We start from the raw sequence: 16,059 nt of genomic DNA, 5'->3' as shown, positions 1-16,059 counted from the left end.
ATTGGCAGCTTCCTTTCACTAAATTTTCAGATAGGCCATCTAACACAGGAATGGATTAACTTTGAGAGTGATTGTCAGTTGAGCAGGAAAGCCCAATCGATATACCTAAATACTTAATGCTGAGTAATTTACCTGACAGGGTAACTGTTATCAATTGGGTTGAGCTACTCAGAAAACTTGAAAACTTTTGTAGACTGTAAAGATTGCTTGATGAACAGAATAAGATGTGACATTTAAAGCCTGCAATATCCATGGAGACTTGCATGGCTCCTTAAGTTATTGCTTTCCTATTGAACGTAACCTGCTGCAGTCTTTTTCTACTAGCCTCTCACTGTGGGATGGTGCCTGACCTTGACTTTTTCTAAGTTATCTATTAGCTGGTTTTACCTCTAGAACACACGGATGGATCACTTGGGAGGTATTAATTATTTTTAGTTGCAGAGGAAGCCAGAAACCTTTGTTTGCTCAAGAAAGGGTGTAACTCATTGACATCATAAGCCTTGGTAGATATTTGATGAATACTTGGGCAAGTTGACTTCATTTGTTACGCCTCTGATTTTGGAGTGGTTTATCATAGAATGATGCTGCCTGTGATGGCTCTTTGCTCTGTTGTGTTTCATAAATGAACATCCTGTGGAACCTGACGCTAAGGAGGTGCTCTAACTCACCTTCATCTAAAGGGTGGCTCAGAAAATTTTTTTTTCTACCCGCCACATTTAACAGAGATACAAAAGTTTTTCTTGTTTCCTCGCATACCTCATGAACTCTCACTTGGAAAGAATTGGAGCAGGACAACTGGTGAGGCAGAAAGAGAACAACCAGGGACAGGCATGGGATTCCAGCTAGTCTAATATTCTAGAGTTCCTTGGCAAGCAGTTTCTGAGGAGGACGTTGCCAGCACAAGTGTCATATAAGCAGTGCCACCTTGGAAAACCATCTTTAATCCTGTTGTCCTCTCTGCCCTCATCTCACTTCAGTTATCAGCACAGCTTGTTGATAACCACTCTCCTCTTGTGTCTCATTTATTCTTCAACACACTGTGGTTTTGGCTTCTGCTCACATCATACCGCTGAAAGACCTCTGTCTAAAGGGACCAGCAACTTCCTCTTTTAAAGCTGTGTAGTGGTCTGTTTAAGCTTTTACATTTTTTATTTTCATCACATCAAAAAACACGTACAAGAAAAACACACACACGTATGTAGGGTTTTTTTTGGTTTTTTTTTTAGGGTATAAAAATTTACAGAATATTACTACTAACAAATGCAGACAGGCGAGGACACCACAGTACGGGATGGAGCACGGCTCGCTCTTTGGAAAGTGAACAGGTTGGGTAGCTTGGAGCCTCAGGCCACGCGGGTTGCCCAGTCAGATGGGAAGGCACATGCCAAACTCCAGGGATGTCGGGGCGTCCAGTGACCGCTCTGGGTGTCGGCGGCCTTCCCACCTGATCTGGGGCTTCGAAGGACGCCACACCCAGAAGCAAGCAGCCGAAGCCAAGGGGCTTCATAAGGTGGCCCAGGCTTGTCCCTGAAGTCACGGCAACACCAGAGTCAGCAGTGTGTTTAACTGGATGATTTCCACAAACTACACACGACGTTTCTAACCATCGCACTTCGGTGAGGTACAAAACATGAAGTTACAGGCTGTGGGGAGAGAAGGCAGCACCTTCCAGCCCCAGTTGGTCTATGAGGTGAGGGTGGGACGGGTATCTTTTTAAACCGAGCCCCTCATTTCAATGTACAAAAGAATTACTCTGATAGGTGTTAAATTGTATTGAAAACAAAATGGAATAAAAAGTAAATAATACTCTAGGTTGGGGTGAAAATGGGAGGAAAGAATGAGTCCTTCAAAGCAGGAGGGGGACAGTCGGGGAAGGTTCTGGGCCGTGACCCTTGGCGGTCACTCAGGCTGCTCCATTTTTACTTTTGGTGGTCTCAGGAAGGTCCGGTTTTTCTTCTCTTTCTTTCCTTTCGTATTGGCTTGGAAGTTTCGCCGGCTGTCCATGCGACCATCTCGACTTTCCTCAAAATTTTTCTGCCACTCCCTTTCTCGTTCGGCTTTTTCTTGAGCTTCAGTCTCTTCCTCCCGTTGTCGCTTCCTTTCATGCATCTCTTTGGCTTCTCTCTCTTTCCTTTTAATTTCCAGCTCAGCAAAGAGTTTCATTGTCAGTTTGTACACTGCTTGTTTAAACAGCTCAGGATCATCCTCCTCCACATTTGTGGGCTTTCCTTCCTTCTTTAATTGCTTTTTTTCTGCTCTTTCACGGCATGCTCCACGTATTCTTTTCCTGCCTGAATTACACCCAGGGCCCTCTTCTTTTGTTCCTGATCCAATAGCAACTTGTAAGCTTTGTCCACAGCTTCAAAAGCCTTTTGTGCTCTGTCAGCATCATCTTGATTTTTGTCAGGATGCACCAGTATGGATAACTGCCGAAACCTCTTTTTTATTTCTTCATCTGTCATTTCAGGATCTATCTGAAGAACCTCAAACAGGTTCAAATTGAAGTAGGAAGAACCAGAACGAGTCAATCTTTCAATCTGATTTTTGGACATTAGAACTGAATCTCTCTTCTCTATTTGTTTCACCTCACTGTAGAAGGTCATAAATGCTTCCTCTGTGCTGCCTCCTCCACCCGAAGCCCCGCTCTCTCCTGGAGCCGCCATTTCCCCGGCCCAGTGACCACGTGACTCTTCTCCTGTATGTAGTTTAAAATTCAAATAATTCTACTGAGATTTTTATGAAAAAGAGTAGTCTTCCCATTAGCACACCTGCCCTACCCCCTGATTGTCACTCTCCAAGGACAACACTTTATGTATTTTTGCATTATTATCTAATATTTGCCTGTTATTTAAATACTAGGCTTATATGACCACTTCTTGATTTTCAGTCTCTAGTACTTTCTGTTGCTTTCCTACTGTAGAAGATGAGCATTTTTTAGCTCTTTCATTTTTTCACATAACACACTTCTGTTCCCTGCATATTTTTAGTATAGTTATTTTCCAACTTTTGGTTAAATCAATATCCTAAGTTTATGTTATTTTCTAGGTAAGTGTTCGCCTCTGAACCATGGTGTGCCATGGTTATTCTTATGCCATTTTTGCCCCTACATTTTTGTGTCTTTTCCTGTAGACCTAATGTGGATAGGGTAAACACATCAGACTCTTTTTTTGTTTGAAATCTTTCTTGGGTCGATTGGATTTGTTCTTGACTTGGTCTAGGTTGGGCACTGTTTGCCAGGGCTGCCATTAAAAAAAAAAAAATCAGAGACTAGGTGTCTTAAACCCTGGATATTTATTTTTTCACAGCTCTGGAGGCCAGAAGTCCATGATCAAGGTAGCAGCAGGGCTGGTTTCTTCTGAGGCCTCCTTGGCTTGTAAATGACCATCTTGGTCATTTGTCTATACATGGTCTATACTTGGTCTTCCCTCTGTATCTATGTCCAGATTTCCTTTTCTTTTATGGAAACCAGTCACACTGGATTGTGTCCACCCTAATGAACTCATTTAAACTTAACTTTTTAAAGACCCCATCTTCCAAGTACAGTCACATTCTGAAGACCATGTGGTTAGGATGACATCAACATAGAGCTTTCACAGGGACACAACTCAACCTATGACAGGTACATGGTAGTGGTTCTCTACACCAGGGTCACAGCTCTTGCCCTGGGATTTCTCTTTACCTTCGCCGTGGTCATTTCTTCTGTGTTTCTTCTGTTTCCTGGATCCACAGGTTTACTTCCCTATGTGGTGGAGCATATTCTTCCATGGCTTCCCAAGGATTAATGGGATGCAAACTTTTTGAGGCTTTTGCATGTCTGAAATGGGTTTATTTTATTCTTTCACTGCATTGATAAGTTGATATGCTATACATTTGTAGGTAGGCAGTTTAAAATGCATTTATTCATTATTTTTCCATAGTTCATTGTTGCTATTTAAAACCCTGTGCTATTCTGATTTCTGTGCTGCAGTCCATGGGGTCACAAAGAGTCGGACACGATTGGGCAGCTGAACAACAGTAACAATTCTGATCCCAGAACTTTTATTTGTGACCTGTAATTTTTATTTCTGAAAGCTTTAGGATCTTTATCTCAAGTGTCCTGAAAAATCATGATATGACTTACCGTGGGTAATTTTTTTGGCTGCACTGGGTCTTCATTGCTGCGTGAGGGCTTTCTCTAGTTGTGGCAAGCAGGGGCTACTCTTGCGGCGTGCAGGCTTCTCTTGTTGCTGATTGTAGGCTCTAGGGCACATGGGCTTCAGTAGTTTCAGCTTGAGAGTTCTAGAGCGGGGGCTCAGTAGTAGTGCCTCATAGGCTGAGTTGCTCCACAGCACGTGGTATCTTCCCAGATAAGAAATCGAACCCATGTCTCCTGGCATTGAAAGGTGGATTCTTAACCACTGGACCACCAGGGAAGTCCCTAGTGTGGGTATTTTTAAAATTCATAATGCAAATGAGGCCTTCCAGTCTGGCAGGCCATGTGCATCAGTACTGGGGAAGTTTTTTTTCCACTTTATCTTCTCTATATCTTTTTTCTTTTTTAAAAGGTGGAACGCTTCCCCAGTTTGCATCCTTGTGCAGGGTCATCCTTGTGCAGGGACAATGCTGATCTCTTATATTGTTCCAATTTTAGTATATGTGCTGCCGGTGAGCACTACCTTCTGTTTTCTTTTGGGGGAACTTCTATTAGTTGACTATTTGATTTTCTGAAATGTATCTCTTAAGTTAATTGTATTTTTGTCTCTTATTTTCCATTTTTAATCTTTTTCGTTTTTTTTAAATCACATTTTCTCAGCTTTATTTCTACCCTTCTGTTGGTTTTTTGCTACATATATTATATCTATTTTTTCTGCTATATGTTTTTAATTTCCAAGAGCTAGCTCTTCTTTTCTGAATGGCTATCTGTCCCTGGCACTTCACTCTTTTATTTTTAATGAATGCATTATCTTTTCTCTCTTTAAAGTTAGCAGTTTTTAAGTTTCTTCTGTTCTCTGTATCAGCCGTTTTTGGTTTTGGTTGACTCCTTTCTCTCTTGTTAGATGTGATCTTGGAATATCTGGTGATCTTTGCCTGTTGTTTAGTACTTGAGATTTGAGCACTCAGAGCTGATGGAAACTGCTCACGTATGGTAGACTTGTAATAAGGCGGTCACTCACCTTGCTATTTTTGTTTTAACTTCCCCTTGCTGCACAGAATCAGGTTTTATTTTTGTCCATTTTTTTTAAGCCCTTAAAATTTTTTTTTTTTAATTTATTTTGGTTGTGCTGGGTCTTCGCTGGTAGACAGGCTTTCCTTTAGTTGCAGCAGATGGGGCTACTCTCCAGTTGCAGTGCACAGACCTCTCATTGAGGCGGCTTCTCTTGTTGTGGAGCACGGGCTCTAGGGCTTCTGGGCTCCAGAGCACGGGCTCAACAGTTATGGCACACAAGCTTAGTTGTTCCGAGGTATGTGGGATCTTCCTGGACGAGGGATCAATCCTGCATTGGCAGGTGGATTCTTTACCACTCAGCCACCAGAGAAACCCTGTTTTTCTCCATTTTGACAGTTAATATCTTTGAAATTTTTACTGCACTCTCTCTCATCTACCATTTATCATCCCTCCCCTTCTCTTGTGAGTTTTTAATCTTTGGGAGTTTTTCTTTTTTGTTGGGGTTTGGGTGGTGAGTAGAGATACAGATATGAGTTCAGTCTAGCCAGTATAATGAGACTGTCAATTAAATGAGTTTTGGGTTTAACATCAGTCTGGTAAGCTTGATTTTTAGGCATCACATCCCAGGATTATAGGCCACTCAGTGCCCTAAGTCATGATCTGGACCCACACAGTCAACTACAGACACTCCTACTATGGAGGAAGCCCTACTTAGGATCCTGTCTGAACCACCTTTCTAGTGTAATTCTAACAGCTGCCCCAGAATTATATCCTAAAACAAACTCATGAATGTTATTCCCCTCTTGAAAATTTTGAATGGCTTATGATCTTTAGAATCCATTTCCAACTCCTTGTCAAGGCCTTGTGTGATCTGACTCCCAGCTAACTTTTCAAAGCTTCTGCCATGTTCCACTCCCTTTCAGTGTACCAGCAGTTCTTGAGCACATACACACTTATGCCACCGTGTCTTTGTCCTTCCGATTATTCCTTGGCTGTAACAGCTCTCATGCAGCCTATATGGGCAAATCATTCTCGAAGCCCCATCTCCTCAGTAAAGCCATCTCTCCCAACCTTACCCACCTACTAAATTACTCCTTTAGCTACAAGGTACTTTGTAGGACTATTTAGCATTTATTTCATTTATATCCTGTTATGTGAAATACAGATTCCAAGAATGGTCTCCTCCTCCTTCCTGAAAGTGCCATGTGCCACCTGGCCCATGCGCCCCAGTTTTGCCTTTGCAGGCAAACCTAGCACTCCCTAAGCTGACTGGAGCCCAAGTAAAACTCTGGGCCTGCATGGCCCTTACAGCCTCCATATGAAGCCCTCTCTGTTATCGGCCATCCCTCCACTTTGGAGTTGGAGGAAATGCTGCGTATCAGGCCACAAGCTCTGGCTTTATGAGCTGCCATGGAAGGGTGAGATGTACAGAAGTGTAGAGCAGTTGACTCCGTGTGAGGAGCCTTAAATAATGAAATGCAGAAGAGAGAAGGGAGCCTGGCAGGTGAATGCCCCCTCCATTTTCCCTTCTGTGGAATATTCTTGTGTTGGTCCTTTATTGGACCGGAACCTGGTGGTCGGGAGTCGACGATGAGAGAGTGAAAGAAGGAAAGAGGCTAATATTCCCTGGGTTACGCAGCCGGCTTTCGCGCTCCAGGGAATCAGCCAGGAATAGAGAAAGAAAGAAAGACACAGGAACCAAAGCTCTGATGGAGCAAAGGTGTTTTAATCAACATGGTGTGGGCATATATATAGTCTTACAATGTAGTTATTCTCAGAAAAGATACAGATTAAAATTCCAGACTTACAAAAGACAAGGCGATCCCTATTAAAGAGAGAAGAGGGTACTTATCACCATAATGAGAAACTAACAAAGGAAATGCCTGGATTCCTCAGCCCCGGGAAAGGCATGCCTCTCCTCTTAATTCCTGAATATTCAGGAATTAATAAGGGCCAGAGGATTCCTGACACGCTTGGAATGGCTTTTCCTTCCAAGCCTTGCAGAGAAGAACCAGCCTGCTGAGTGAACACATATACCAAACAACCTTTGTCTTTTTGGCTCACTGTGAAGCCTGTTCCTCACCCTCACCACTCTGTTCTCATATACCCCCAATAGAATTGTTATTTAGTCACTAATTCATGTCTGACTCTTTGCAACCCCATGGACCATAGCCCACCAGGCTCTTCTGTCCATGGGATTTCCCAGGAAAGAATACTGAAGTGGGTTGCCATTTCCTGCTCCACTAGTAGGTGGTAGTGGTTGCTAATATATCGACATGAATGATTTCAGAAATCAAGGGTAAAGTAGAACTACCTCACGAGACCAACCGTGACCACATGCACAGAGATTATAAGAGAATATTAATGACGTCAAAGGATAGATCATAGAAAATGGAAACATTAGAGATCCTTCTTTCTGTTAAAGATTATGTTCAAGAGAGAACATTTTCAACAGCCTGACACAAGGCATTTAAAAAATTTCCTTATGAAGCAATTCAGCAAACTTAATTTCCATTTTATTTTAACTAGTTTTTTTATTGAAGTGTGGTTGCCTTACAATGTTTTTAGCTTCTGCTGTACAGCAAAGTGAATCAGCTGTACGTATATATTGAACATATATTCTATTCCTTTTAATATTGTCTTCCATTATGGTTTATCACAGAATATTGAATACAGTTTCTTGTGCTATACAGTAGGACCTGTTCTATATAAATGATGGCATCACAGATACACTATTTTTATGTCTGATTGTTTTTCAGCATAACTTTGAAATTTATCCATGTTATTGTATGTAGTAATAGTTGATTTCCTTTTTACTGCCGAGTTGTGTTCCATTGTATGGATATACAATTTGTTCATTCACTTAACAAGGGTTTGGGTTGTTTCCAGCTTTTGGTGGTCTTTTGGTGGTCACAGAAAAGTCACTTTGAACTGGACAACTTTTTGTCTTTTTAAATTGACTTTACTGAGAAATTTTATAAAAATGTACTCTTTAAAATGATGAATTTTAATTTATTAAAATTAAATTTTAATTTAATGAATTTTAACACTAGCTCCCTTGCAATTAACACAAAATCAGGATTAGAACGTTGGCTTCATCGCAAAGGTTCCCTTGGGGATTTTTTTCAGTGTCTCCCACTCCCCCATCCCTAACAACCTCTAATTTGCTTTCACTCTAGAATAAATTTGCTATATTTACAATTTCTATAGTTTTGTAGAAATGGAATTGTACAGTAACAATTTTACTTTGCTTTTTTCCTAGCATGTTTTTAGATTGACCCATGTTGCAAGTATGTTCATTCCTTTTATTACTGAATAGTATTTCATGACATGAATTTACCACGATTTGTTCATCCATTCATGTATTATTGGGCATTGGATTGTTTCCAGTTTGGGGCCATCATGCATAAAGTTGCTATGAACATTCATGTTTAAGCCTTTGGGCAGACACGTTTTCACTGCTTCTGGTTAAATACCAAGGAGAGAAACTGCTGCATATGGTAAGTGTGCACGTGCAAGGGAGTGTGCTCGTTGTTTCAATCGTGTCTGACTCTTTTTAACCCTATGGACTGTAGGCCGCCAGGCTCCTCTGTCCATGGGATTCTCTAGGCAAGAATACTGTAGTGGGTTGCCATACCCTTCTCCAGGGGATTCTCCTGACCCAGGGATCAAACCAGCAGTCTCTTGCATCACCTGCATTGGCAGGTGGATTCTTTAACACTAGTGCCATGCATTTAATTTTTTAAGAAACTGCCAAACTCTTTTCCAAAGTGGTTACACTATTTTTATTTTATACTCGGACTAGCAATATGTGCAGGTTCCAGTTCTGGATGTTTGACAACACTTGATATTTACAGTTTTTAAGGTCTCTCGAATTTTAGCATTCTTATGGGTATGTCGTAATAACTCATTATGTTTTCAATTTGTATCTATTTCCCTGATGACTAATGATGAGCATCTTTTCATGTTTTTATTGGCCTTTCATGTATCTTTCCTAAAATGTGTTCAGTTGTGTCATCTATCCTTAATCAGGTTGTGTCTCTTACTATTTTCGAATAGGAGTTGGTTGTATAATCTGGATACCAGTCTTTCCTCAGAATATATAATTTCATATATAATCCCACTGGGCTCGATCCACCATGGTTCTCTGTGCTCTTTCTTAAATGAGGCCATATCTGTTCTCAGTCTTTTAACTCTCTCTGTTCCCTGGAATTGCTGCTCTTCAGATAAACACAGAACCTGCTTCCAGACCTCCTCCAGTCACAAATGGCCCTTTTTGGTGAGATCTTTCTTAACCATCCAATTTTAAATACTAATACTCACGGCCTGACATTACCCCCTATTCTCTAGTTTTTTCTCCATAGAATATATCTATACTATTTGTTATTTATCTGTCTTTTTGTTTAAAGAAAAGTATTGACCCAGATGAGCCCCCAAGCATAAAAACATGTTAGAATAACATGGAAGAAAAACATCCGTTTAGCGGATGACCTCTTTCGGAGGCAGATATACCAGGGATGGCAATCAGACTTGTGAGCCTGCTGGATGAAGAGGTTGTACCTCTCTCAGGTACCCGAGGCAGATCGCCGAGCGCTCTCAGCTCCAGGAGATCCTGGCCAAGTGGACCTCGCCCAGAACAAGAAAAAACTGAGTCCTGCTTGCCTCGATAAAAAACCGTCGAATCTCGAGCAGCGGAGACATATGTAGAGCTCATCGGAGCCATTACTTTTCTTCTCACTGGACGAAACAGGATGTCTCGTTCAAGGCCAAGCGGCTTAAGGACGCGGCGAAATCCCACACTCAGCTTCCGGTCCGGCCGGAGGAGCCTCGCCGCCTCTCTCATCGGAAGGGGCGAACGGAGCTCCTGCTCCCCTTCGGGTCAGCAGACGCGACTGACGCCCGCGAAACACTCTGTGTAAGGAGGTAGTCGAGAATCTTCCTCCGACCCAGACCTGCAAAGACACTACAGGGTCGGGCAGGGCGAGGAAGAAGCGCAGCTGCGGCAATCTCCCGGAAGTTGAGCGCTTTGTTTCCGTGGGGAAGATATTACGAGACGGACGGGGACGCGGCGGTGAGTCCTCCTGGCGCCACAGCGCTGGCCGGGTCGGGTGGGAACTGGAGACCAGTGATTTTCCAGATGATACCTGTGATTCCCCGCGCCCTCGTTTATCGAGCGTTTACCAAGGTCGGGTCCGGGGATGCAGCCCGGCAGTGATCGGCTCAGCCTCCCTTCGAGGGCGGACGATGAGCCTTAGACTTGCCAAAGTTGTAACAGAGGAGCTCGTAGAATAGGAGACTAGTCCAGGGGTCCTGGGAGCGCTGGTAAATGGGCTCTTACTGGCCAGTCGAAGGGAGGGAGCATTAATTCAGAGTAACTGCCTGTCCGAGGGGGCGTGCTGGGTAGGGACTAGCGGTGGTGATAAGCCAGTGCGGCGCTGGGGGCATGAGCGCGGTCTGCAGGGTGCGCTAGGAAGTGGAAGAGGGAGGAAGGTCTCAGATCAGAGTTTGGGACTCCGTGACATAAAGGGACTTTATAGCAGGGCAAGACTTGGTGTACATTTTGAAAAGATCGCTTTGACTCCCGGGTGGAGGTTGGATGATAGGAGGGAAGGAATTGTGAGGCGATCTCTTCTAGGAGGTCACCGCTGTTGAGAGAAGGTGGCCAACGGCGGTGGCAGAGTAGGTATGGGAGAGAATTGGACCCTTCAAAATGATACTTAAAAATTGACAAGAGTTTTGCGTAAGATATGGGATTCGAGTGGGAGGTAGGTATCCAGCGATGGCTCGAAGTTTCTGACCTCAGTGAGTGAATTATATAAAACAAACCAAAACCATTTTTGACGTTTGATAGGCGCCCTTTCCCCCCTACTGTGAAAACAAAACCCAGAAAAAAATTGTTTCCTCCCTGGTTATATGTACTCGTTATCTTTTGTGTGCTCGCTGTAGAAAATTCAGAACATGCAAAAATATTTTTTCTAGAAAACAAAATTATCTGTAATTCTACCTAAGATGGCCATATTTTGGTGTGCTTCCTTTATGCTTTTGTTTTCTGAGCCCCCCCCCCCTTTTTTTTGTAGAAGTGGGTATACATTCTATGTATATATTTTTTTCCATTGGATGTTATCGTGATAGTAAAGATTGGGTGGCTCTGCTGTGCCAAGACGTTATTCACAATTTTATTTTTCCAGATTGTAACAGAAAAAATAAGATATAATTCCAGCAAGTCAAAGAAATAACATTTTGTTGTTTTTTTCAGTAGTTTTCTTTTTGTGTACATTTTAAAAAACCCACATATTATGCCACATTTTATGTTTTGTTTTCCAATCAGTTGTTAAGTACTAAATGTTATTTATTACTATATTTACGCAGCCTTAACTACTCTTCAAGACTACAGGTTTTAGTGGTTGATCAATAAAGCCTCTGTAGTTGGGCCTGTTACTAGTTAGGTAGGTTTTCAACCTTTTACTCTTAGGATGATAAGAAAAACATCTTATTACATAAATCTTCAGATTGCCAATTTATTCCTTCAGAAAAATGGTGGAAATAAAACTTCCTAGGTAAAAGGATAAAGTGAACCTATATAAAATTGCCTCGCCTAAATATCTCTTTGAGACTTTAATTGAAATTGTTTTAAAGATTATATTTTTGCAGTGGTTAGTTTTTTCGTTCAAAGATAGATTATGTCTCTCCAGTTATTTGTTGTTTATGCTGCTTTTATGTTTTTGTATATACCCTGTCCTTTTCTCGTTAAATTTATGTCTATAAAGGGTGTAACTATTTAAGAATTGTACCCTCTAGGCTTAAATTCCCATGTATGTAATGAATATCTTTGAGTTGTGTCATACTTTCTTCTTTAAGATTGTTTTCTGCCTTATATTTATATCTTAGTTAGTTAGTTAGTTAAGTCACTCAGTCATGTCCGACTCTTTGTGACCCCGTGGACTGTAGCCCACCAGGCTCCGTCCATGGGATTCTCCAGGCAAGAATACTGGAGTGGGTTGCCATTTCCTTCTCCAGGGGATCTTCCCAGCTGAAGGATCAAACTCAGGTCTCCTGAATTGCAGGCAGACGCTTTAACTTAAACTCTGAGCCACCAGGGAAGCCTATATTTATGTCTAGATTCTGCCAAAATATAAATAAAATGGTGAGATTAGAAAGCTAAAAAGACTAAGTTGGAGTGAGGTTCCTTAACGCTGTAAGTAACCTGTGGTCCAAATAGCGTTTGGTATTCTGCTCCTAGTTGCCTGTTGAAGCTTCCCCTCACCCAGAGCCTGCCTTATCTGTACAACCAGGGGACCTGGTGTTGCCCTTGATCCTTTCCCAGGAAGGAAGCTAGAACAGCTTAGCAGGGTTAGGAAGACAGTCTGTCATGAGGCTGCTAGATGTTTGGGGGTTGGTTTTTCAAGTTTAACAGTTCTACATCTTATTAAAGTTATAATACTTTAATTGTGAGCAAGGATATTTGTTAGTGACTTACAGTTGTTAATTTTTGGTCTTTTGGTCTTGTGCAGTAGCATCCTGCTTATCTACGAAATGCAGTTAACACATCAGCTGGACCTATTTCCTGAATACAGGGTGACCCTTCTGTTATTTAAAGATGTAAAAAATGCTGCAGGCTTGAGAAAAAAGGCCATGGAAGGTGCCATCGATGGCTCATTAATAAACCCTACAGTGGTAAGTACTCATGGCAATGAGTGAGCTTTATGGGGAGTTTAAGAATCTGATGATTTTTCATGGTGTTATGGGTTAGCCCAATCTTCCAAGTAAAAAGGACTTGTCTAACCTGTAGAGTGAATTCAGATTTGGCCAGCCTTCAACTGAACAGTGAATAGAAGCCAAGTGCTGAGCCCTGCCCTAGGAGACGTGAAAGGTGGTCTGCCTCTGATATGATGGCAGATGCCTAGATATCCATCTTCTTGTCTGACTTAGAAAATCTCTGTAAAGGAGGTATTGCATAGTGGTAGAATCACCAGGACTTAAATCCCAGTTATGCCATTTATTACGACTTTGAGCATGTGGTAGCCAACCTTTATACAGTGCTTATTTGGTAAGTTCTTTATATATACTGCTAAGTCACTTAATTTTCACAACAACTCTATGAAGCAGTGAGATGATTATCTGCTTCTAAAAGATAAAATGCTAAGGAATTTGCCCAGGTTCCCTTGGTGGTAAGTGGCAGAACTGAAATTCCAACCCCTTCTTTGCCTTGGTTTCCGCATTTATTGCACATGAAAAATAATAAAGGTATCAAATAGGGTGGTTTTGAGTAGAATAGAAAATAAAGTTTAAATGTTGAGAATATGGCCTTTCCCATAATAATAGTCCTCAATAAGTTGTTTCAAAACTTTTTGTATCTTAATTGCCTGCAGCTGTAAAATTCTGTGATTTTTCTAAACACCGAGGCCCTTAAGATTTTGAAAATTTTGAAAATATAGAAATTGTGATGAAGTAAAACCGCCTAACACTGGAGTCACCGTGGTACAGGGCGGTATCCTTCAGAGTCCTCCAGATTCTTGTGTGTAATTCTTTTTGTTCTCTTTGGCAGATTGTTGATCCATTTCAGATAATTGTGGCCGCAAACAAAGCAGTTCACCTCTACAAACTGGGGAAGATGAAGACAAGAACTCTATCCACTGAAGTTATTTTCAATCTCTCCCCAAATAACAATGTAATTAATACAGAATATGTACTTTCCTTATATCTGTTGACCTTGTCGTGGTAGCCTGTGTGTGCCTCAGTGTTGGCTTGGAGCCTGTTGCTGGTAACAAACCAAAATAACAGTGAAGAGTGAGTGCTGGACAGAGAGTTGAGGTTTAGCATTGCCTCCTACTAGACAAGTAAGCTTTGGAGTCACTCACATGAAGTTTAGCTGAATTAAGTGAGGATAGTTTTATTTGTTTTCCTGACAGAGAGAGTCAGGAAAATGCTATTTAAATCTAATGATAAACAATGAGGCATGGGTGTTTGTGTGTTGCCATGCGCACCTTTCATTCCCCCGATAAACTCTTTGAGGATAGAACCATGTCTTTTCCATATACCAGAAGTCTGCCTGGTACCTAGACTAGATCTTAACACATACTCATACACGCAGCACATAGGAAGAATTTGTGTTTGAGATACTAATAGTAATCAAAGTTTTTGAGTTAAAAACATGCCACCTGGGTGTATTTTTTAAAAAACCAACTAATTTTGCTGATGAAGTTTAATTATTACTACTACTAAACACAATCAAGTGCTGAGATAGAAAGGTTAGGAAACCTTGTGGCATGGTTTAAAATACAGATGTTTGAAAAATTTATAAAATGTGTAGTGATAGAATTCCCCATATCTTGGGGGAAATTACTGGGTAATTGTTTCTTTGAGATCACTGAAATAACTCAAGAGACTGCAGTTCATAAACATGTGTTGAGCTTGTCCCTGTTCCAGTCTAGGGTCAGAAATGTTCCTGAGAAAAGCAGATGAACAAGACAAAGTTCAAATGCTCTAAGATAATTGATATAATGGAATAATAATGCAAATCTGTGGGAACAAAGAAGCAATTTGTTCTATAAGGAGGAAAGTGCTGAAGGAGTAACATTTGAACTGGACCCTTGAAAGATGAAGGCAGTCCAGGTAGAGGACAAAGCGCTGGCACAGGCAAGAACAGTGTGGAAGGATGGGAGCCCCAAGCAATCCCCACTGGCTGGACAGCAGGAGTGTGTGGCTAGAGGGTCACTGGGTCCAGGGGGAGGGGCATTTGTGCATCCAGTCCAAGTCAAGGCTCGATTCTATGGGAAATAGGTGCAGCTTTGAGCAGGGAGTACTCTAGAGGCAGAGGTGGTAGAGATTAGGAAGGGATGTTGCAAAACTGTAGGCAGAGAGAATCACTAGGATATGAAAAATAAGAATCTGACCAGTAAAGGCTGCAAATGGGGAGAGGTTTCAGATGTTGAGACTACTGATTTTATTGTCTTTTTCACCCCTTAGATTTCAGAGGCCTTGAAAAAATTTGGTACCTCAGCAAATGATACTTCAGTTTTGATTGCTTATATTGAAGAGGGTGAAAAACAAATAAATCAAGAATACCTAATATCTCAGGTAGAAGGTCATCAGGTTCCTCTGAAAAATCTCCCCGAAATAACAAATATTACAGAAGTCAAAAAGGTTTGTAAACCCATATTTTTAGAAAGAGCATGATAGATGTGGAATAATATACTGTTTGCTTATTGATCACCAATGCTTCTATATTGTTTTAACTTTTAAGAAAGGTTAATATAATTAAAAATTACTTGAAAAATGATTAGAGATGCAAAGAAATGCAGATTTATTTAAGATATAATTAGAAACTTAGTTGATAAAGACATTCTTTTAAAAAGAATAGATAACTTTAAATATCAAGCTTACATTTGAAATGTAAAATATAGTATGAAGTTAATGTCTAGATGTGTGCTTTTAAAATTGGTACAAATGTTTTGATATTTAGAGAGTTACCACTATAACTTCAGTTGAAACTTTTGACATAAGTGATGAGTTGCTGTCTACTTTGCATACCTTAATCACATTGTGATTCCATCCCATTATCCCAATAATTGATTAATAAATTAGATCACATATATGTGTTTAATGAAAATTAGTAGTGCATGAATATGTCAGCATGTCATAATCTGTCTTTTATGCTTACAGGTATATAAACTATCTAAACAAGAAGAAAGTATTGGAACATTATTGGATGGTATAATTTGTAGAATGTCAACAAAAGATGTTTTGTGAAATGACAGAAATATTAAAAAATTTTCAGCTTTTATAAAAAACATTCATTGTTTTTTCTAGATCATAAAATCTATTATGTTATGTTGTAGGAAGTTTTAAAACACAGAATGGTAACAAAGAAAAAAAAAACACTCCTGGTCCTACCTCTTCATATTTTAAAAGAT

At 40.8% G+C, this 16,059-nt stretch overlaps 1 protein-coding gene and 2 pseudogenes across 10 annotated transcripts; 1 reads left to right on the top strand and 2 right to left on the bottom strand.

The window, feature by feature from the left end:
- Positions 1-1,818: 1,818 nt before the first annotated feature.
- Positions 1,819-2,682, bottom strand: LOC136162996 (dnaJ homolog subfamily C member 8 pseudogene; annotated as a pseudogene).
- A 1,856-nt stretch (positions 2,683-4,538) lies between these two features.
- LOC136165740 (U6 spliceosomal RNA) lies at positions 4,539-4,652 on the bottom strand (annotated as a pseudogene).
- Positions 4,653-9,858: 5,206 nt separating this feature from the next.
- On the top strand, positions 9,859-16,027 carry TPRKB (TP53RK binding protein). 10 transcript variants are annotated; one of them, XM_065929564.1, is made up of 5 exons: positions 9,859-10,217; positions 12,661-12,820; positions 13,692-13,814; positions 15,113-15,289; positions 15,809-16,027. In XM_065929564.1, exons 2-5 carry the CDS (start codon positions 12,680-12,682, stop codon positions 15,893-15,895), a joined length of 528 nt encoding a protein of 175 aa, XP_065785636.1. In that variant the 5' UTR covers positions 9,859-10,217; positions 12,661-12,679; the 3' UTR covers positions 15,896-16,027. The 10 variants fall into 10 exon arrangements, with proteins under 10 accessions (XP_065785636.1, XP_065785633.1, XP_065785631.1 ...); XM_065929561.1 differs by having other exon boundaries at positions 9,860-10,217; positions 12,658-12,820; XM_065929559.1 differs by having other exon boundaries at positions 10,212-10,331; positions 12,658-12,820.
- The last annotated feature ends 32 nt before the right edge of the window (positions 16,028-16,059 follow it).

This window comes from Muntiacus reevesi, chromosome 3, assembly GCF_963930625.1.
Source record: "Muntiacus reevesi chromosome 3, mMunRee1.1, whole genome shotgun sequence".
NCBI classification, from domain to species: domain Eukaryota; kingdom Metazoa; phylum Chordata; class Mammalia; order Artiodactyla; family Cervidae; genus Muntiacus; species Muntiacus reevesi.
This window is presented reverse-complemented; position numbering and strand designations above follow the sequence as displayed.